Source organism: Lucilia sericata, unplaced genomic scaffold (assembly GCF_015586225.1).
Source record: "Lucilia sericata isolate MDLA Ls3-8-SP2 unplaced genomic scaffold, ASM1558622v1 Contig000318F_arrow, whole genome shotgun sequence".
Taxonomy (NCBI): Eukaryota; Metazoa; Arthropoda; class Insecta; order Diptera; family Calliphoridae; genus Lucilia; species Lucilia sericata.
In genome coordinates, this window is record NW_023994342.1 from 1 (window position 1) to 24,504 (window position 24,504).

Below are 24,504 nucleotides of genomic sequence, written 5' to 3' on the forward strand. Positions count from 1 at the left end.
TAACAATAAAATTTATACAAAAAAAAGAAAAACAATAAATTCTTTTTAATATAAAATAACCACTCAAATACTTATAAAAATGTGTCAAGTGGATTAACACTAAAACTTGTTCTCAATCACCAATTTCGTAATACCACAAATAAGGATTACTATAAATCTCCAATCGGAAACTTTCAACATCTTTACTTATATTTTTCCATCATTTTTTTAAATGAAAAAAGCAACATCATTTAAAGCTGTTCACATGTAAAGGTATGTAAGTTACTCGTTTGGTTACGAATGAGTTTTCAGATTTGTTAATTTTTTTTGTATATTTTACTTGTGGAAATATGAGGAAACTTTTTGTTGATTGATTAAAATGAACTCATTCTAAGATTGAATAAAAAGGTCAAATAGTACATGCATATATCTAATATGTCAATACTGCGAATTTTCCACAAATTTTAGAATTTATGTTTATCTAAAAAAATCTCTAAGTGTTCTCTTACAAATGGTATTCGAGTGTTCCAAAACTTACACCTCAGAATGGAACTTTAATTTAGGTTTGTGACTTCTCTAAGAAGATGTAAACAGTGAACATGATTTCCCTCCTAGACCACGGATTTGTCAGTTTAACTGAATGTTGAACCAGTTCTCTTTCTCTAGGGTACTTCAGTTGTTTGATGGTTCCACATAGCATCAATGTTAATCTAAGATTTGTTCGGCAAATACGATTTATGATTTGGATTTCCTTTATCAATCGCCAGTTTTTAATGCCTAAGGGAACCTGAGAGATTTTTTTGCAGAGAAGCTTCTCTGTTGTTTAAAAAAGCTAGAGTAACCACATAAGCATATGAAGCGTGAAAAAAAGTTGCTTAGATTTTGAACAATACTGCAAATTTAATAAATAAAGAGGTTTTCACATTATAATCTGAATTTTCATTGTGATTGACTAACTCTATCTTAGGCAACAATAATCTGGTGCACTTCTTGGACAAAACGTTCTGGGTAAATTAAGTATAAGAAAAGGAACAAAGGTAATTTAATGACTACGATAGAACATATAGTCTTGACTATAGAACAGTCTATAGTCTTGACTATAGATCAGTCTATAGTCTTGACTATAAAACAGTTTATAGTATTGACTATAGAACAGTCTATAGTATTGACTATAGAACAGTCTATAGTATTGACTATAGAACAGTTTATAGTCATGACTATAGAACAGTCTAAAGTCTTGACTATAGAACAGTCTATAGTCATGACTATAGAACAGTCTAAGTCTTGACTATAGAACAGTCTATAGTCTTGACTAGAGAACAGTCTATAGTCTTGACTATAGAACAGTCTATAGTCTTGACTATAGAACAGTCTATAGTCTTGACTATAGAACAGTCTATAGTCTTGACTATAGAACAGTCTATAGTCTTGACTATAGGACAGTCTATAGTCTTGACTATAGAACAGTGTATAGTCTTGACTATAGAACAGTCTATAGTCTTGACTATAGAACAGTCTATAGTCTTGACTATAGAACAGTCTATAGTCTTGACTATAGAACAGTCTATAGTCTTCACTATAGAACAGTCTATAGTCTTGACTATAAAACAGTTTATAGTATTGACTATAGAACAGTCTATAGTATTGACTATAGAACAGTCTATAGTCTTGACTATAGAACAGTCTATAGTCTTGACTATAGAACAGTCTATAGTATTGACTATAGAACAGTTTATAGTCTTGACTATAGAACAGTCTAAACTCTTGACTATAGAACAGTCTATAGTCCTTGACTAGAGAACAGTCTATAGTCTTGACTATAGAACAGTCTATAGTCTTGACTATAGAACAGTCTATAGTCTTGACTATAGAACAGTCTATAGTCTTGACTATAGAACAGTCTATAGTCTTGACTATAGAACAGTCTATAGTCTTGACTATAGAACAGTCTATAGTCTTGACTATAGAACAGTCTATAGTCTTGACTATAGAACAGTCAATAGTCTTGACTATAGAAAAAGTCTATCGTCTTGACTATAGAACAGTCTATAGTCTTGACTATAGAACAATCTATAGTCTTGACTATAGAACAGTCTATGGTCTTGACTACTGGAATATTTCGTAGTCGGATGTGCCCGATTACAGAGACCAGAAATAGACAAAATAATCCCTCAGTAATATTGAAAATACCAAGGAACTACATCTTGGAAACTGGATTTCTAAACATCGGACGATAATACTTCCAAAGAGCACTATATAATGTTCTTTCCATTAACAATATCTAAGTAGGGGAGCGCATAGTTGGCGTTATAGCGTCTTAGATATATTTCTTCCGATCTGATGTAGTATACATCCTCCAGTCCACTTAATCTAACCTAAACTAAGATTTATGTTCAATGGATTATAGAATTTGTATTTGCCTTATAGATCATTGAACTAGTTACAAAGGTTAAAGCTAACTTGCCTCATATCGGCGATCACACGTAATTGATTTAAAACTATTTCCTTTAGGATCATCAGTAACCATATCGCTAAATGAATTTGAACTTTGATGAAAAGTAATGCTGTGTTTAACATTTACTTAGTTTAAGAAGGCAAATATAAACAGTAATCAAAGTATGTACCTTTAAATCTGCCGGGTTTCCTACAACCAACTTATATTTGTCTATGAATTGTGAATACATGATAATGAGAGGTTTTATTTGTTACTTACTTTGTTTCTCCACTGCTTCTCATCGTCTTCAATAACATCTTCTTCCTGCTCTTAGCTAATTTTAGGGTTTGTTTTGTTTTTATAATTTATTGTATTTTGTTTTATGACTTAAAAGTTTATATTTTTCTAGTTCAATAACCGGTATTTTCCACCTACATATTTTTTTTTAACTGAAGTGAAATTTTTAGTTAATTATATGTACTTATTGTATACTACATAGCACTTATAAACAAAAAGTCGCGCATGTATGTATGTGTCTGTTTCAATTTAAGTGAGTATTAAATACTTCTTTCCGCTTTAAACTTCAGATACTCACATACTGGTTTTTAGCTTGAAGGCGAAATCTTTGCCATTTTAGGTTTATTTATTTTATTTTTAGATTAAACATTTCGAACAATCAATCATAGTTCATACATAGTAGTAGAAAACTAATGAAGATGTAAAGCTTTTTATGAAATCTATAATTAAATAAAACGAAAATATTTAAGTATTTCGGCTGTTGAATAGCGTTTGTGTTTGTTGATGAGCAAAGGGAATGACTAGCAAAATGTGCTTTATGTAATTTTTATGATGTTGCCGTCTGAAAACTTTTGCTAAAAGAGTGGATGGTGTAAAAGTTATTAATGGTTAATAGCAGTTACTATTTTTTTTTGTGATTTTTACTGGAATCTATAGTGTGAAACTATGTATGTATTTATTACATCATATACTTAATACTACAAGTCTCGCAAAAGATCGCTTAACTCTTCACAACTTAAACATGAGTGTTGTATACTGGTGAGATCATTCGAAGAATCTGAAAAGTTAAATTTATGCTGGAATTTTTTCAAATGATTTGATATTTGGCAAATGGACTAGAGTATAAGCTAGACTAGACTATGACTAGACTAGACTAGACTATAGACTAGACTAGACTAGACTAGACTAGGACTAAGGACTTTAACTAGACTAGACTAGACTAGACTCTGACTAGATGACTAGACTATAGACTAGACTAGACTAGACTATTAGACTAGACTATAGACTAGACTATAGACTAGACTATAGACTAGACTATAGACTAGACTATAGACTAGACTATAGACAGACTATAGACTAGACTATAGGACTAGACTATAGAGACTATAGACTAGACTATAGACTAGATATAGACTAGACTATAGACTAGACTATAGACTAGACTATAGACTAGACTATAGACTAGACTATAAGACCTAGACTATAGGACTAGACTATAGACTCGACTATAGACTAGACTATAGACTAGACTCTAGACTAGACTATAGACTAGACTATAGACTAGACTATAGACTAGACTATAGACTAGACTATAGACTAGACTATAGACTAGACTATAGACTAGACTATAGACTAGACTATAGACTAGACTATAGACTAGACTATAGACTAGACTATAGACTAGACTATAGACTAGACTATAGACTAGACTATAGACTAGACTATAGACTAGACTATAGACTAGACTATAGACTAGACTATAGACTAGACTATAGACTAGACTATAGACTAGACTATAGACTAGACTATAGACTAGCCTATAGACTAGACTATAGACTAGACTATAGACTAGACTATAGACTAGACTATAGACTAGACTATAGGACTAACTATAGACTAGACTATAGACTAGACTATAGACTAGACTATAGACTAGACTATAGACTAGACTATAGACTAGACTATAGACTAGACTATAGACTAGAATATAGACTAGACTATAGACTAGACTATAGACTAGACTATAGACTAGACTATAGACCAGACTATAGACTAGACTATAGACTAGACTATAGACTAGACTATAGACTAGACTATAGACTAGACTATAGGCTAGACTATAGACTAGACTATAGGCTAGACTATAGACTAGACTATAGACTAGACTATAGACTAGACTATAGACTAGACTATAGACTAGACTATAGGCTAGACTATAGACTAGACTATAGGCTAGACTATAGACTAGACTATAGACTAGACTATAGACTAGACTATAGACTAGACTATAGACTAGACTATAGACTAGACTATAGACTAGACTATAGACTAGACTATAGACTAGACTATAGACTAGACTACAGACTAGACTATAGACTAGACTATAGACTAGACTATAGACTAGACTATAGACTAGACTATAGACTAGACTATAGACTAGACTATAGACTAGACTATAGACTAGACTATAGACTAGACTATAGACTATAGACTAGACTATAGACTAGACTATAGACTAGACTATAGACTAGACTATAGACTAGACTAGACTATAGACTAGACTATAGACTAGACTAGACTATAGACTAGACTATAGACTAGACTATAGACTAGGACTAGACTATAGACAGACTATAGACTAGACTATAGACTAGACTATAGACTAGACTATAGACTAGACTATAGACTAGACTATAGACTAGACTTAGACTAGACTTACTAGACTATAGACTAGACTTAGACTAGACTATAGACTAGACTATAGACTAGACTATAGACTAGACTATAGAACTAGACTATAGACTAGACTATAGACTAGACTATCGACTAGACTATAGACTAGACTATAGACTAGACTGTGACTAGACTATAGACTAGACTATAGACTAGACTATAGACTACTAATAAGACAAGACTATACTATAGACTTGACTATAGACTTGACTATAGACACTAAGACTGACTAAGACTGGAGCTATAGACTAGACTATAGACTAGACTATAGACTAGACTATGACAGACTATAGACTAGACTAATAGACTAGACTATAGACTAGACTATAGACTAGACTATAGACTAGACTAATGACTAGACTATAGACTAGACTATAGACTAGACTATAGACTAGACTATAGACTAGACTATAGACTAGACTATAGACTAGACTATAGACTAGACTATAGACTAGACTATAGACTAGACTATAGACTAGACTATAGACTAGACTATAGACTAGACTATAGACTAGACTATAGACTAGACTATAGACTAGACTATAGACTAGACTATAGACTAGACTATAGACTAGACTATAGACTAGACTATAGACTAGACTATAGACTAGACTATAGACTAGACTATAGACTAGACTATAGACTAGACTATAGACTAGACTATAGACTAGACTATAGACTAGACTATAGACTAGACTATAGACTAGACTATAGACTAGACTATAGACTAGACTATAGACTAGACTATAGACTAGACTATAGACTAGACTATAGACTAGACTATAGACTAGACTATAGACTAGACTATAGACTAGACTATAGACTAGACTATAGACTAGACTACAGACAATAGATGTAATGTATTCTAGAATAGACTAGAATACATTACTTTCAGAAGTATCGTTTTTTTAATTGTAGTAAAAGTGTTGTTTTTATTCCGTAGAGTTCGTTCAATAAGTGACAGCTTCTCTAAAATTGGCCTTCTTTAAAAATCGTTGTATTGCACCTCAATCTCGTATTACTATTTCAAATATTTTTCCAAATAATTGTTTTTTAGTTTGAAAACAAATCCCCTAACACGACTACGTTAGTGTTTAAATGAGCACAAATGATAAAATGATCAAAAGAGTGCATTGATCTCTAAAATAAGAAGAAGACAAAATGAAAACAAAAACAACCCAAACATTTTCACAGCAATAAAAGGGGGAGGGAAATATGAACAACTAAATAAAACACATAAACAAAAACAAAAAAAAGTAAAGCAAACAAAGCAATAAAACAAAACCAAAAACTCGAACACAAACAGCTGATTTAGATACTAATACCGTGAGATCATAAATAAGAATATAGTATATCACAGAATCAAGATATTAACTCGCGTAACTTAAAATTTTAACAATAGTTAAATTTTTACATATTTTTCCTAGGTATCAAAAATAATGATTGAACTGTGTTTAAATATTAACGGGTTTTTCATAATTTAATTGGATTTATTTTTAAAAACAACTTTTTTTCTTAAAAAGTTATTAAAATTTGGCTTTAATTCAATCATCGAGTAATAAGTTTTTGTAAATTTGTTTTACATAAATTTTTTTCTTTTAGACGTTTTTTTTTCTCACGTCTTTGTTGTATTTTTTATTGTTTGTTTGATTTTCCAATAAGAATTTGCCAATTTGCAGATTCAGCCAATTGCTTTTTTCTGCTAAAGATACAAATTCTCTCTTTTCACTCTCTCATTCACTCATACCAGCACATTGTAAACAATAGAGCTGCCAGATTTGAAGATTTCTTTTAAAATGTAAAGTAAATACTAATTACAATTGGTAAATATTTACAGGTCTGGAAGATACTTAGGTCCATGACTTACTATAAAGTAAAATTTGGGCGAGCTATTAAAAAAAATAAAGGAAGATTGTGCTAGGAATATTTTGTTTTTGAGGCTTTATAGATCCCAGTCAGGAATTAAGTAAAATTATTTATCAGATTCGAATCCATATGATTAAAATATATAGTCATACATGCGTTCGAATTCGAATCATGTGCCCTCTTTTGCCGAGAACTTTGATCCCAGCAAACCCTTGCTGGAGTATATTGTCACACTGGGGTTCTAATTGTGAGATAAGCGGGTCTGGGGTACAATACATTAAAAACCCGTATATACGGTAATCATCTTGATCATAACATTTGCTTTTAGGCAAAATCTAATGCTATCACGGAATCTGGGAAATAGGTTAGATTGAATATAGCACCAACAGATGTTAGCGGAAGGATAATAACCTTTGAAAAATCATTTATAATTCAATTCAGATAAGAGTTGCAAAACAACTCGTGCGTCAGCTCTTAAATGGGGTGAGGCCGATAACTGTCGTTAAGAATTCGACGGCTTTTCGTCTCACTGATACTGGTAATAAATTGCTCTATATTACGGTTGTAAGTCATACATTGTGTGCATTGTCTTAAAGTGAGGTTACGTTATGACTAGTGGAGGTACCATGGTGGAGATTTTTTGTAAGATTTTCTTGCAGAAAATGCGGGATACCCGGATTAGCTTATATTCCCCAACGAGTTAATCCAAAATCCAAAAATGATCTATAACCCGGTGGTAAGCTCTCAATTCTATAGGTACTACTCTTATGTAGGTAGGTAGGTCGATAGGAGGATGTATACTACATCAAATCCGAAGAAATACACCTAGGCCACTATCGGGCCTGTTGTGCGCTCCTTATCATGCAAAAAAAAAATGAAAGAATTATTTTTCAGTTTTCAGAAACTCAGTTTCCTGAACGTAATTCCTAAGAATCGTCCAATCAGTCAGGAATGTTATTTCCGGAATAACATTACTTCCAAGATACTTGGATCTAACTTCGACGAATGCCTGGCAGTGGCAAAGAAAGTGCTCCTGAGTTTCACTGTCCTCTCCACATGCTCTACATTCGTCTGAATCCGCACGTCCAATTTTGCATAGAAGTGCTCGTAGTCCTGTGTGTCCACTCAGAATACGTACCATCATACTAACTTCAGACTTGCTCATTTTGAGGAGATTTTTCGTCTTGCTCTCATCAGGGTCACCCCATAGGATCTTCGTGGTTCTATCCACTGTTTCATTATTCCACTCTTATGATGTAGCTAGAGGATAATTGTCAATGCAAGTATGAATGTATTTGAAATAAAGAAAATCTAGATTCAGAAAGTTAATGAATGTAAAACCGTTTGACAAAACAAGGATTGAATTGAAACATGGATGAGAGATTCCCACACGGGCAGTAGGAATAATGGAACGGTCAAAACAAATGGACTTAGAGAGCCGAAATATGACAGAAATATTTTTCAATTTGGGGGCAAAAAATAATAAATGTTTTTAAACAAAATATTTGAAAATCAAGAATCGAATATAAAATTCTTTCTTTCTCACGTTTTCCCTTAAGAATTTATCTGGCAACTTTGACCATCATACAGATTGTCGTACTATCCACAAAGTTTATTGCATTTTCGGCGCGTGCCTGGTGAGAGAGTGAGTGTCAAATTTGTTGTTTGTCATCCAGCTGTCAAACTGTGCGTTTTTGTATTTATTTTCATTCTCTGTTTTGTGTATTTTATTTATTTTCTGTTGTTTTTTTTTTGTTTATTTCTTTGACATTATTTGTATTTTGTTTTATTATTTATTGACAAGTGTTTAGGTAAATGTATTGTGTATCTATGTGTACATGTATCTCAGACTGTTAAAATACAAAGAAAACTTTAAGTAAATAAAAGTAACAACAAAAATTAGTTTTGCATTAAAAAGCAAAAAAATAATAAGTCTTGTTTTTCAGTCTTTTAAACATTTTATTTACAACATTATGTATGTATATTACAGGTATTTAACAAATGTATGCATTTATTGTATTTGCTTTTGTTGTTGTTGTTCTGTAATCGTTGTTCTGCTATTTAGTTAAAGCTTTAAATATTGTTTGTTGTTGTTGTTGTTTTTGAATTTACAATATTTATTTATTGTAAACATGCGCTTAACTTTGTTTTACTTGTAGTACGTACGCATTTATAAGATACTTGTTCTGCTAGATTATTTGTTATTCCAACAAATACCTACAACAAATATAAAAAACAAAAAGAAAGAAAAAAACGTTTAAATACATATAATAAAATATAAATGGAAAAATAAACCGTAGCATGTGACATGCAACAAATTGTAAAATAGCGCCACTTGCTTAAAGGCATTTTTTCTTTTTATTTTATAATTGTTGTTATTGTAAAAGCAATTGATAAAATTCTTGAATATTTTTAAAAAAGTGGGTATGTGAATTTATACACAGTTATAAGGCATGCAATTTTTGCGTGCATTTCGCTTTGTATCGGAAAGATATGTATTGCAGAAAAACAATATGTTTTAGATTTGAGTAATTAAATATTTTAATTTATATGTATACGCTATACTAGGCATTGGAGTTATTATACATATGTTTGTTTTAAGGTATGCAACAGCTAGTCTAGACTTTAGTCTAGTCTATCTATAGTCTAGTCTATAGTCTAGTCTATAGTCTAGTCTATAGTCTAGTCTATAGTCTAGTCTATAGTCTAGTCTATAGTCTAGTCTATAGTCTAGTCTATAGTCTAGTCTATAGTCTAGTCTATAGTCTAGTCTATAGTCTAGTCTATAGTCTAGTCTATAGTCTAGTCTATAGTCTAGTCTATAGTCTAGTCTATAGTCTAGTCTATAGTCTAGTCTATAGTCTAGTCTATAGTCTAGTCTATAGTCTAGTCTATAGTCTAGTCTATAGTCTAGTCTATAGTCTAGTCTATAGTCTAGTCTATAGTCTAGTCTATAGTCTAGTCTATAGTCTAGTCTATAGTCTAGTCTATAGTCTAGTCTAGTCTAGTCTATAGCTAGTCTCTAGTCTAGTCTATAGTCTAGTCTATAGTCTAGTTATTAGTCTAGTCTCTATAGTCTAGTCTATAGTCTAGTCTATAGGTCTGTCTATAGTCTAGTCTATAGTCTAGTCTATAGTCTAGTCTTAGTCTAGTCTATAGTCTAGTAGTCTAGTCTAGTCTAGTCTAGTCTATAGTCTAGTCTATAGTAGTAGTCTATAGTCTAGTCTATAGTCTAGTCTATAGTCTAGTCTATAGTCTAGTCTATAGTCTAGTCTATAGTCTAGTCTATAGTTAGTCTATAGTCTAGTATAGTCTAGTCTATAGTCTAGTCTATAGTCTTAGTCTATAGTCTAGTCTATAGTCTAGTCTATAGTTCTAGTCTATAGTCTAGTCTATAGTCTAGTCTATAGTCTAGTCTATAGTCTAGTCTATAGTCTAGTCTATAGTCTAGTATATAGTCTAGTCTATAGTCTAGTCTATAGTATGTCTATTAGTCTAGTCTATAGTCTAGTCTATAGTCTAGTCTATAGTCTAGTCTATAGTCTAGTATATAGTCTAGTCTATAGTCTAGTCTATAGTCTAGTATATAGTCTTGTCTACAGTCTAGTCTATAGTCTAGTCTATAGTCCAGTCTAGTCTACTCTGGTCTAGTCTAGTACTCTTAAGTCTATATAGGAATAAATGGACGTTAAGTTTGACCTTAAAGCCAAATTATTTCAAATACAATTACACATAAAGGAATACTAAACAAATTTTCTATTTAATCCAAAAAAATCTAAACAAAATTTTGTATTCATCTCCAAAAAAAAAGGACAACTGTTTTACAAAATATTCAGTTTGCATAAACTCACACTTCTTGCAACCAAATCAAATGAGACAAATACAGTTTTGCCTTGTAACTAACAAACTGACAAACAAACACACATGTCAAATGTAAATATGAAAGTGTAAAATTGTGTAAACAAAATGCTCACGTTTTAGTTGAAAACAAATAAATACACATGAAGACACACATTTACACATTTAGCACACGTACCAGTGAACAGACGATGAACATTTCCGCTGAAAACGGTTTACTTTTGTAGCTGCAGCAACTTTTCAAATGGCAACTTTAAAACCATGTTGAACGAATTTTCCACTGAATGTTTGTTTGTGTTGGTATTAGTTGGTTGTTTTTATACGTTTTTTTCCGCAGTCAACTTCCGTTTAAACGCGTTTCCCCGATAACTATTTACAAACACATACAGACACACATAGATGCAGGCACGGGAAAAAGGACCCACACACATGTTGAAAATAGGGACATCAGTGTAGGTGGGAGAATAAAAGTGAAACTAACGAATGAATAAATATACAAAAATTGTCGCCAACCGTGTGTCTGTCTGTTTGTTTTTAACATTTGTGTTTTTATACGGAAATCGTCATTCATACGCCCCCGTGAATTTTACTTTTAATTTTTTTTTGCAATCGTTTGCCAAGTCAACAGTTGTTTGACTGTTGATGAAGATGGACTTTTTCAGTTAAAAAATTTAATTTGCAATGAAAAGTTTTTCTACGTTTTTTTTTCTGCTCAGTTTTATTTCTTTTAACATTTAGTTTGATGAAGGCAAACAAAATAGGGATTAACATCTCATAAACCTCTCATAAACTTGTTTTATGGCTTTTTCTTTTAGTTGGTAGTTTATATAGTTTTGTTATATAAAAAACATTTTATTGGAAAATGTTTTTTTTTTAATTTTTTATATATTTTCTTTTATGATGTATTACATGAGGTTAAACCTTTGATATCATTTATTATATTTTTTTGAGTATATTTTTGCTCAGGTTTTTTTTTACCAATAGCTATAGTAACGGCATTTTCGTTTTATGATATTAGCGCTTGTAAATGTGGTAGGGAATTTAAAGTAATTTTCTCTTTTTCTCGGACGGAGATAGTTCAGTTCTAGTTCAGTTCTAGTTCTGTTCTAGTTCAGTTCTAGTTCAGCTCTAGTAGTTCAGTTCTAGTTCAGTTCTAGTTCAGTTCTAGTTCAGTTCTAGTTCAGTTCTAGTTCAGTTCTAGTTCAGTTCTAGTTCAGTTCTAGTTCAGTTCTAGTTCAGTTCTAGTTCAGTTCTAGTTCAGTTCTAGTTCAGTTCTAGTTCAGTTCTAGTTCAGTTCTAGTTCAGTTCTAGTTCAGTTCTAGTTCAGTTCTAGTTCAGTTCTAGTTCAGTTCTAGTTCAGTTATAGTTCAGTTATAGTTCAGTTCTAGTTCAGTTCTTCTAGTTCAGTTCTAGTTCAGTTCTAGTTCAGTTCTAGTTCAGTTCTAGTTCAGTTCTAGTTCAGTTCTAGTTCAGTTCTAGTTCAGTTCTAGTTCAGTTCTAGTTCAGTTCTAGTTCAGTTCTAGTTCAGTTCTAGTTCAGTTCTAGTTCAGTTCTAGTTCAGTTCTAGTTCAGTTCTAGTTCTAGTTCAGTTCTAGTTCTAGTTCAGTTCTAGTTCAGTTCTAGTTCAGTTCTAGTTCAGTTCTAGTTCAGTTCTAGTTCAGTTCTAGTTCAGTCTAGTTCAGTTCTAGTTCAGTTCTAGTTCAGTTCTAGTTCAGTCTAGTTCAGTTCTAGTTCAGTTCTAGTTCAGTTCTAGTTCAGTTCTAGTTCAGTTCTAGTTCAGTTCTAGGTTTCAGTTCTAGTCAGTTCTAGTTCAGTTCTAGTTCAGTTCTAGTTTCAGTTCTAGTTCGTTCTAGTTCAGTTATTAGTTCAGTTCTAGTTCAGTTCTAGTTCAGTTCTAGTTCAGTTCTAGTTTTCAGTTCTAGTTCAGTTCTAGTTCAGTTCTAGTTCAGTTCTAGTTCAGTTCTAGTTCAGTTCTAGTGTCAGTTCTGTTCAGTTCTAGTTCAGTTCTAGTTCAGTTCTAGTTCAGTTCTATCTCAGTTCTAGTTCATTCGAGTTCAGTTCTAGTTCAGTTCTAGTTCAGTTCTAGTTCAGTTCTAGTTCAGTTCTAGTTCAGTTCTAGTTCAGTTTCTAGTTCAGTTCTAGTTCATGTTGTCTAGTTCAGTTCTAGTTCAGTTCTAGATTCAGTTCTAGTTCAGTTCTAGTTCAGTTCTAGTTCTAGTTCAGTTCTAGTTCAGTTCTAGTTCAGTTCTAGTTCAGTTCTAGTTCAGTTCTAGTTCAGTTCTAGTTCAGTTCTAGTTCAGTTCTAGTTCAGTTCTAGTTCAGTTCTAGTTCAGTTCTAGTTCAGTTCTAGTTCAGTTCTAGTTCAGTTCTAGTTCAGTTCTAGTTCAGTTCTAGTTCAGTTCTAGTTCAGTTCTAGTTCAGTTCTAGTTCAGTTCTAGTTCAGTTCTAGTTCAGTTCTAGTTCAGTTCTAGTTCAGTTCTAGTTTCAGTTCTAGTTCAGTTCTAGTTCAGTTCTAGTTCAGTTCTAGTTCAGTTCTAGTTCAGTTCTAGTTCAGTTCTAGTTCAGTTCTAGTTCAGTTCTAGTTCAGTTCTAGTTCAGTTCTAGTTCAGTTCTAGTTCAGTTCTAGTTCAGTTCTAGTTCAGTTCTAGTTCAGTTCTAGTTCAGTTCTAGTTCAGTTCTAGTTCTAGTTCTAGTTCTAGTTCAGTTCTAGTTCAGTTCTAGTTCAGTTCTAGTTTAGTTCTAGTTCAGTTATAGTTCAGTTCTAGTTCAGTTCTAGTTCAGTGCTAGTTCAGTTCAAGTTCAGTTCTAGTTCAGTTCTAGTTCAGTTCTAGTTCAGTTCTAGTTCAGTTCTAGTTCAGTTCAAATTCAGTTTTAGTTCAGTTTTAGTTCAGTTTTAGTTCAGTTCTAGTTAAGTTCTAATCCAATTTTTTTTTAATCTTCCCATATTATTTTAGATTCATTCTTTTGAAAACCCTCACTAAAAAAATAAAGTACGATTTTTTCGTATAGAGTATACTTTCAGGGTTTTATACCCTTTGAATCCATGTTTATGCTTTAAAATTCTTATCATCATGAAGAGACTGCATACATCTACATACATATATGTACAATATGTATGTTTCTTATGCAAGGAAGGGTTTATAAACATTTTTAGTATCATATCACACATAAAACATATTGTAACATCTAACCATCTTCTAGCTGTACTTGTACAACAAGTGATGATGAATGTGAATCCATACAGTTACTCCACTCCCTTTATTCCATACAAGGTCTGATAGAGTTGTCGTATGAATATTTTATGCCACGATAAAGAGTAAAAGAAATTATTTCAACCGCGACACATACATACGTATATGATACATATCAGTATGAGCGGGTATTAAGTGAAATACTTTAATATTCATTTGCAAAATGAAAGAAAAACAAAGTACGAAGGAGTATTAAAATTTTCATATGTTTAGCATAGAATGGCATGTTCATATAAAAGTGAAACAATTTAAATAAAGTATTACATGTGTTGGTTTGTTGTTTTTTGTGAAATTTCTTAACTGCCCCAAGTAATATTTAATCAGCGAATAAATAATATATTATTAATCGTTTTATGTAGTTGCAATAATAGATTTTGAGATTAAATAATTGAAATAGATTTATATGACCTTGTATAAGTTTTATTTTAATGGTGAACATTTAAAATTGTATTAATGTAATCGTAAAAAAATTAATATTTTTTATCATTTCAATAAACATTTTGTTTATTTATTTATTCATTTTCTATTTCGAGCAACTGCTCACAATATACTACATGTTGCTATTTCCAAAGATTTCTATGATATACACTGCTTTGCAAAGAATTCATATATAACTTCATATCATATACCAATACAACAAGTTCTCTGCAGCTTTGGTAGAAAACATATTTTTTGCTGGGTTTCTTTACAACACCTTTAGCATTAATGTTAAAGCTTCTAAAGATTATTATGACCCACAAAAGCAGTATTATTAAAACCTCTTGTATGATTTCTGAAAGTACTTTACAGTAATAATTCTAAAAAAATATTAAAAATAAAAAATGTATTACTTAGTTATTCCTCAAATGTTTAGAGGATATAAAAAGAAAGAACAACATGTAACTCAAAAACCTTTACCTGTCATTTTTCTCACCCGACTCTACAGCTTATGAGCCTTATTTGTAAAACGATTATAAATGAAATAATAACAAATTTTTATACAATTTATGAGATTACAAAATGTTCATACACTTTATAGTTACTACATGTGTTAATGTTACTTTGCCAACACATGTTTAAAGTGCATACACACACATACATACAAAAGTTCGTTCTACTTAATATTTCAAGTGTTTTTCATGTTGTGATATTCTTTCGAATTTCCTGTACGTTCCGTTTGTTTTTTTTTCTTTCGCAAAAAAACATGAACGAATGAATACAAAAAAAAAAAAAAAGAAAAACTTAGTTTGTTGTACATTTAGTAGTACTAGTTGTTATTATCCTCGTAAGTACTTACTAACACATATAAAATAGAAAACCAGTTTTTTAGGCAGTCATTTGAAAGTATGGTGACTATCGAAATTCTATGATTCGGTTCTAGTTTAGTTCTAGTTCAGTTCTATTTCAGTTCTATTTCAGTTCTATTTCAGTTCTAGTTCAGTTCTAGTTCAGTTCTAGTTCAGTTCTAGTTCAGTTCTAGTTCAGTTCTAGTTCAGTTCTAGTTCAGTTCTAGTTCAGTTCTATTCAGTTCAGTTCTAGTTCAGTTCTAGTTCAGTTCTAGTTCAGTTCTAGTTCAGTTCTAGTTCAGTTCTAGTTCAGTTCTAGTTCAGTTCTAGTTCAGTTCTAGTTCAGTTCTAGTTCAGTTCTAGTTCAGTTCTAGTTCAGTTCTAGTTCAGTTCTAGTTCAGTTCTAGTTCAGTTCTAGTTCAGTTCTAGTTCAGTTCTAGTTCAGTTCTAGTTCAGTTCTAGTTCAGTTCTAGTTCAGTTCTAGTTCAGTTCTAGTTCAGTTCTAGTTCAGTTCTAGTTCAGTTCTAGTTCAGTTCTAGTTCAGTTCTAGTTCAGTTCTAGTTCAGTTCTAGTTCTAGTTCAGTTCTAGTTCAGTTCTAGTTCTAGTTCTAGTTCAGTTCAGTTCTAGTTCTAGTTCAGTCTAGTTCAGTTCTAGTTCAGTTCTAGTTCAGTTCTAGTTCAGTTCTAGTTCAGTTCTAGTTCAGTTCTAGTTCAGTTCTAGTTCAGTTCTAGTTCAGTTCTAGTTCAGTTCTAGTTCAGTTCTAGTTCAGTTCTAGTTCAGTTCTAGTTCAGTTCTAGTTCAGTTCTAGTTCAGTTCTAGTTCAGTTCTAGTTCAGTTCTAGTTCAGTTCTAGTTCAGTTCTAGTTCAGTTCTAGTTCAGTTCTAGTTCAGTTCTAGTTCAGTTCTAGTTCAGTTCTAGTTCAGTTCTAGTTCAGTTCTAGTTCAGTTCTAGTTCAGTTCTAGTTCAGTTCTAGTTCAGTTCTAGTTCAGTTCTAGTTCAGTTCTTGTTCAGTTCTGGTTCAGTTTTTGTTTATTTCTAGTTGAGTTCTATTTTATTTCTAGTTCAGTTTTAGGTTAGTTCTAGTTCAGTTCTAGTAAGTATTAGACGGGGGAACAAAATTCCGATAATTGAAGCGTCGATCGTTAAAGGGTATAATTTCAATGTAGTTTGATCATTCCTGGATCTTAGCTTGAACCATTTTCAATCTCATTATGTCTCTGTTCTTTACCACATCTGCTTGTACTCACTTTACCAAATAGAAAACTAAATACAACAACTAGAAATGCACAAAGTAGAATCGTATGTGAATATAAATCTTTGTATGTAATTGTAAAACACGAATATTACACTTGTGTTTTACGAGTACTAAATACTAGTACCATCACCAACAGACATACATATGTACATGGATACAACAAGAGTGTGTAGTAGTATTTAAAGTGTAGTTACATTTGAAGTATTGACATATGGGTAATGTTTCCTCTAACATCCTCTTCTAAAACTGTTGATATTGTTTTATTTGTGTTTGTAAATAGTTGCCACATTTAACACCGTTGAAAAATGGGTTGAACAAACAAAACAAACTTTTACTTAAACAAAATGAAAAGTTTTTTTTTTCGTACTACAAATGAAGCTAATTTGTGTTATTTTTATCCTTTTTTTTATTTTTCAGGGGGATGGGACCCAAAAGACGTTTATCCGTTGCTGAGCGACAGCAACGTGCGAACGCAGCATCAGCACCTAAGAAACGTTCTACTACCGGTGGTAGTGCAAATCATTCGCCTGCTTCTCGTAAAACAAGCGCGACTGCAACTAGTGGAAGTACTTCAAGTGCTACAGCTACTGCTACAACGTCTCCCTCTAAAGAACCTCTTAAAACCAACTCACCGGCTAAGAAATCTAACAAAATTCTGGTTAAAGAGAAACCCGAAGAAATTGTGGAACCTGCAATAGAAAAGTTGGATCCCAAGGAAATCAAAATTAAGGAGAAGTTTGAAGAGAAAAAGGCTACCACAAGAGCTTCTTCCCGCGAAAATGTGAAAAGAGGTGCTAATGAAGCAGAAGATAAAGTAGAACCTGTAGCTATACTAGCAGCCTCTAAAGAAGATCTTAAAACTTTGGATTCTAGCCACAAAGAAAAAGAGGATAACATTAGTTCCAACTCCAGCACTACTAGTAGCAGTTCTAAGCAACAGGATAAAAAGGATGGCAAACACAAAGCCATTAGCAAAATGCTTAAGAGTTTAGATATAAAAATAAGTGGTTTTGATAATTTACTGCCCAAAGAGCAAAACATTCAAGAGCTCGGTTTGAAATCTTCTATTTCGGAAAATGTCAAAACTAAGTCGCGGGCAGCAGCAGTAAAAGTTATAGCTTCCTTAAGTACGCCCAAACCGGTTAAAAGACCTAAAAATCCTGAAGCAGAAGAGAGAAAGAAGGCAGCACAAAAACAAAACGAAAAATCCAAAGAAAGCTCAAAAGTGTCCACCAAGGAAACGGGGAAAGAGACGGCTAAGGATACTACCAAGAATACGGATAAAACTAGCCATAGTCACAAAGCTAAAGTGGTAGAGAAGACGGTTAAAATAAAAGCGAACGAAAAACATACGACGGAAATAGAGACTTCCAAAATGAACGAACCAGCTGGGCTAGAGAAAGAAAAGAAAGTAGAAATCAATATAGCAACCTTGGAGAAGGAAAAGAGCAAAGAAAAGGAGGAAGCAGCAATTACTTTAATTGAAACTAAAAGAAAATGGCGGCTAAAAAGGCGCGAATAGATCAACAGCTTAAAGCAAAGAAATCTAGTGGAAACAAAACAAAACCAGATAATCCAAAGGAGGTAGAAGAGCATAAAGAAGAGTTAAAAGAAAAGCTAAATAAGGAAACAGAAAAGCAAACTAAAGAAATTACAGAAAAGCAAACCGTTGGTAAATGTGTAGAAAGCAAAGAATCTCAAGTAGAAACAACTCCAAAAGAAAACTTAACAAAAGAAGAGCCAAAAGCACAAATTACAGAAGAATGTCCCAAAATAAAAGATAAAATAGAAGAACCCCCTAAAACAGATGAAACGCTCACAAAGAAAAAGTCACCAAAACATAAAACAACTCAAATAGAACTAGAGCAGAACAAAACAGAAACAGAAGATCTGGAAATCCTAAAATGTAAACCAGAGCAAGATAACGCTCAAGAAAAGAATGCGACTTTAGAAGAGCAGCCAGCTTTGAATACAAAAGAAAAACTAATAAAATCTCCCAAAAAATCACCAACACCCCAAAAACTAAACCAACCCAAAGTAGTTAACGAAACAAAGTGCAATAATTTAGATGAAATGTTTGAAGAGAAAGAAGAGATACTTAAAGTGGTCATAGATTCCAATACCGATGTAGTACAAATGGAAATTGAAGAAATCTCAACTATTAAAGTAAAACCGAAAGACTTAAAGGATGGTGAAAATGGTGCTAGTTTAACACCGACAACTAAGAAAGAAGACAAGTTAAATGAATCTCAACAGAAAATTGAAGAGAACAGGGAAGCGGCAGAAAAAGAGATTAAAGAAGTTAAAACTACCAAAACGCCAGAGCTTAGTAAAGTTAACATGGTGAAGCCAAAGAATATTGTGGCTCAAACTAAAGCTCCTATCAGCAAAATATCAAATATAAAACAGAGATTCCAAACTAAATTTAAAGTAAATCCCATTAAAACTAAAATCTCCAAACCACTTAAGAAACTGCAGTTAAATAAAGTTTTGACAAACAAACCTTTAATGGCAATTGAAAAGAAATCACAAACTACCAATGATGTGTACGATTTCAAATCGGGTTCAGAAGATGAGGAATTCATAAAAATGGACTTGCCTACTTTAAAGAATTTAAGAGAGTTCTCCGAAGAAGACGAGGACAAGAAAATGCAGCAAAAGAAAACACCTGTTAAAAAGGAAACTCTAAAATATGGCGGCAGTAATAAAGATAAAAGCAAGAATGAGGAGTTAATATTGAAAGAGAAAGAAAAAGAAGAGGATAATGAAAAAGAAGAAAGTCTTAAGACTTTGCAAACTAAGGAAAAGCTCAAAAAGGAAGATGAACTAAAGAAAAGCTCCAGCCTGCAAGGTACGCCCAAAAATGAGCACACTACAAAAGAAACACCCACTAAAGTTATAAAAAGTAAACAAGAAACAACTCCCAGAAAAGAAAAACCAGAACAAGAGAAATCTATCAAATTTGCCGAAAGCAATTCTGAGGATAAATCAAATTCTGATGCAGCCGAAGATAAGGCGGAGAAGAAATCTGTTAAGAAATCAGTTAAGTTGCCGAAAAAAGTTTTAAAAACTAATCAAAAGATTAAAACCATTAAAAAGAAACCCTTGAAACAAATAGCCAAGGTATCGAAAGTTGTTAAGAGCAAAATAACCAAGAAAACCAAACAGAAAGCAAATAAAACAAAAAATTCTACATCTGAGGGAAGTAGTAGTGACTCTGAAGATGGTAAAAACCTTATAGTATTTAGTCAGAAAAGACATAGAATGGCTTCTTTAAATGCTTTGGCCAAGGTGCAGTGTTTGTATGAAAATGAGTCAAGAACAGCTTATGAATTGGGTTTGTCTAAGGCCACCTTATTGCCGCCTAAAATCAGAACAGTTGATGAGGAAAAGGATGATGAAAAAGAAAAACAAAAAGATAAAGATAAGGAGAAAGATAAGGAGAAAGAGAAGGAAAAAGAGCCAGAAAAGGAAGTAGAAAAGAAAAAAGAGAAAGATAATGAAAAAGATAAAGAAAAACAAATGGATAAAGAGAAGGAAAAAGAGAAAGACAAAGAAAAGGATAAAGAGAAAGATAAACCTAAAGTCAGCTTTAGTAAAGTAGAGGATAAACCAAAAACTAAGAAAGAAAAGAAGTTAGAGGAGAAAAAGTTAGAGGATCCCCTTAAAATTGAAGAGAGTACTAAAGAGGAAAGTGAAGAAGAACCTCCGGAAGAACCCAAGCGTGAATTGCGTAATGTACCCGGAGGTAGAGGCATAGGCAAACATTGGGAGTTCGATAGTGATTGTGAATTGGATGAAATTGATATTTTACAAATGAAAAAGAAAAAATTGCAAAAGAAGAAAAAAGATAAGGAAGAAAGGCTACAACAGTTAAGAGATAAAAAAGAATTGGAAGGACACACCGCTAAAGAAGGTTCTACTGATCAAGTACCTATAAAGGTTAAAAGAAAATACACACGTATCAAGAAACCTCTTAAGAAGGTAGTAAAATTGGCAACTGGCAGCTCAGATGATGAAGGCAACTCTGAGTCCAGCGATAAGGACGAAAAGGTTAAAGAGAAACTGCAAAAACTTAAAATGAATGAAGCCAAAAAGCCTCCAAAAAAACGTAAACGCATACTTAAGGAGGAACTAATAGGAGACTATAAGGGTATATTGGCTCGTAAACGTATGGCCAGTTTAAATGCCAGTGCTATAGTCGCTGCTACCTATGAAGTAGAAAGACATTTGGATCGTAATTTGGGACAATTAAGTGGCTATGAAACCTATGAAGATGAACAGAAAACACCCAGTAAGAAAACCAAGGAAACTAAAGTGGCATCTAAAGAAACCAAACCCAAAACAGCAGCTACTACCACGGCTACTGTAACTACACCTAATAATACAGCCAGCATCACTTCTGGCTCTACTAACCTTACTTCCAATACTACAGCTAATACTTCTTCAACCACTACCACCACCCCCACGCCGGCTGCTAAAGAAATTCACAAAAATTCTCCCGCTAAAGTGGCCACAGCTACCAGTGATCCCAAGCCTACGGCTCCTCATACACCTACAAAAGTGGAAAAACCCACAAATATTTGTGAAGAGAGTAATGATTCGAAGTATTCTAAAGAAACCAAAGAAACTAATACAGATACTACTACCACTACTACTTCCACTTCGTCGGGCAGTAGTAGCACTACCAACAGTACTAAAGATGCTAAAGATTCCAGTCGTCCTACCTCGTCGAGTGTAGTTATTGTCCAGGATACTGATGTTACCATAACGGGTGTCTATGTTAATTCATCGACGGGTTCTAGCCAAGAGGCCTATTGCAAAATGCAATATCGTGTACAATCTAGTGTAACGGAAGAACGTCTGGTGCGTCCTGGTTCTACAGAACCGCCACCAAAATCCTATACACCTTTGAGCGCTTTGTCGAGTATGTTGCCGCCAGGTGCTACCGCTACTGCAGGAGTAGTAGGTGAAGGTAAGTTGTGTTGTTCATTTTTAATTGTAATGGGAAGATCGTTTGCACGATGCTATTGACTAGACTATAGACTAGACTATAGACTAGACTATAGACTAGACTATAGACTAGACTATAGACTAGACTATAGACTAGAGTATAGACTAGAGTATAGACTAGAGTATAGATTACACTATAGACTAGAGTATAGACTAGACTATAGACTAGAGTATAGACTAGAGTATAGACTAGAGTATAGACTAGAGTATAGATTAGACTATAGACTAGAGTATAGACTAGAGTATAGACTAGAGTATAGATTATACTATAGACTAGAGTATAGATTAGACTATATACTAGAGTATAGACTAGAGTATAGACTATAGTATAGACTAGAGTATAGACTAGAGTATAGATTAGACAATAGACTAGAGTATAGGCTAGAGTATAGACTAGACTATAGACTAGAGTATAGACTAGACTATAGACTAGACTATAGACTAGACTATAGACTAGACTATAGACTAGACTATAGACTAGACTATAGACTAGACTATAGACTAGATTAGAGACTAGACTAGAGACTAGACTAGAGACTAGACTAGAGACTAGACTAGAGACTAGATTAGAGACTAGACTATAGACTAGACTATAGACTAGACTATAGACTAGACTATAGACTAGACTATAGACTAGACTATAGACTAGACTATAGACTAGAGTATAGACTAGAGTATAGACTAGAGTATAGATTACACTATAGACTAGAGTATAGACTAGACTATAGACTAGAGTATAGACTAGAGTATAGACTAGAGTATAGACTAGAGTATAGATTAGACTATAGACTAGAGTATAGACTAGAGTATAGACTAGAGTATAGATTATACTATAGACTAGAGTATAGATTAGACTATATACTAGAGTATAGACTAGAGTATAGACTATAGTATAGACTAGAGTATAGACTAGAGTATAGATTAGACAATAGACTAGAGTATAGGCTAGAGTATAGACTAGACTATAGACTAGAGTATAGACTAGACTATAGACTAGACTATAGACTAGACTATAGACTAGACTATAGACTAGACTATAGACTAGACTATAGACTAGACTATAGACTAGACTATAGACTAGACTATAGACTAGACTATAGACTAGACTATAGACTAGACTAGAGACTAGACTAGAGACTAGACTAGAGACTAGACTAGAGACTAGACTAGAGACTAGATTAGAGACTAGACTATAGACTAGACTATAGACTAGACTATAGACTAGACTATAGACTAGACTATAGACTAGACTATACACTAGACTATAGACTAGACTATAGACTAGACTATAGACTAGACTATAGACTAGACTATAGACTAGACTATAGACTAGACTATAGACTAGACTATAGACTAGACTATAGACTAGACTATAGACTAGACTATAGACTAGACTATAGACTAGACTATAGACTAGACTATAGACTAGACTATAGACTAGACTATAGACTAGACTATAAACTAGACTATAGACAAGACTATAGACTAGACTAGATTATAGATGAGACTATTAATTTGTTCTTAAATTTCGCTTTATCTTCTATTCACAGGACATTCAACTGTCACACCTCCTCCAGCACCCACTGCGAATGCCACTCAATCTTCTGCAGGCGCATCTTTAAGTGAAACCCTCAATGCTGCCGCTGGTCTTTACAATCCAGCCGATCTTGGTATACATACCGAACAAGGTCCCCTCGATCACCATGGACCACCACCACCATCATACGCTGCCGCAGCGGCTGCAGCAGCTGCAGCCTATCATGCCCACCATATGTCTCCTCATGGTGCTGGTCATCATCAACATCAGTACGCTCATTCCCACGTTCATCATCAGTATCAACAGGCAGCTGGTGAACATCATGGTATGCCTCCACCACCACATCATTATGGTGGCTCAGGGCCACCACCCTCACATTATGGTCAACCACCTCCACCACCGGGTGGACATTGTGATGCTGGTTCTCCACCACCTACTTATCGTGCCAGTAGTACTTATGGCTCAAATCTTTCTGGACCTACGGGACAATCCGCAGCATTACCCTCTGCTATGGGTAGTGGTGGTGCTTTTTGTCCCACCAACGTTCATCTTCAACAACAACATCAACAACAGCAGCAGCAACAGCAACAAGCACAACAGTCATCACAAAGTGCAGCACAACAGCAGGCAGGAGCTCAAGTCTCAGCAAATGAAACAAGTGGTGAGTGTGATTGTTTTCTTCCTTTACTTTAAATATAGTTTTTGATAAAATATCAAGTTGTAAGGGGAGCAAATTTATTGATTAATTACTTAATTGACACTTAGTAATGCAAAAGGTATATAGTAGTCATTTCAAAATATTCTTGCTGGGATTGTGGGTAAAATAAATTTCTAAATTTAACATATTTATAGTTAAGCAAATTAGCTTGCAATTAAAATTTTATTTATACTTAAATGCAAACTATAGCAAAATTCTATACATTCTAAATTCTGAAACATATCAAACATTTTGCATTTACAATTATTTTAATTAATTAATTGATGTTAATCTTTAAATTATTATCAAATTCATTGCATACAACACTATTAAGACCATAACACACAGCAATAGACAGGACGATGACAACCTACAGGTCCCTTAAGTAACAAAATATCCTTTTAATAGTCTTAGAGATATAATAACAATCAAAAAGATGCAATCACTATAACACATGATTCAGAGAATATGGAAATTAGTTTGTGTCATACAACAATTCCCAAAATACCATTTAAATTAATACAAATATTAAAATCAAGTTTGACCATAAATTAACAAAATGACCACCTTCAAAATATTTACAAAAGATGTTTAGAA

At 33.1% G+C, this 24,504-nt stretch overlaps 2 protein-coding genes across 3 annotated transcripts in view; both read left to right on the forward strand.

The window, feature by feature from the left end:
* LOC119603628 (titin homolog) overlaps positions 1-24,504 on the forward strand; it is a 178,665-nt gene continuing 154,161 nt past the window's right edge. For both annotated transcript variants that reach the window (XM_037955735.1, XM_037955734.1), the window contains exons 1-3: positions 1-252; positions 17,078-21,635; positions 23,224-23,871. In XM_037955735.1, the coding sequence (XP_037811663.1) occupies positions 18,158-21,635; positions 23,224-23,871 (4,126 nt within the window). In that variant the 5' untranslated portion in view covers positions 1-252; positions 17,078-18,157. The remainder of the gene's footprint in view (positions 253-17,077; positions 21,636-23,223; positions 23,872-24,504) is intronic.
* Positions 17,078-18,057, forward strand: LOC119603622 (protein FAM133B-like; the record flags this gene model as incomplete). Its single annotated transcript, XM_037955721.1, has 2 exons — positions 17,078-17,984; positions 18,049-18,057. Coding segments are annotated over 2 exons (916 nt in total), but the record flags the coding sequence as incomplete, so codon positions are not given.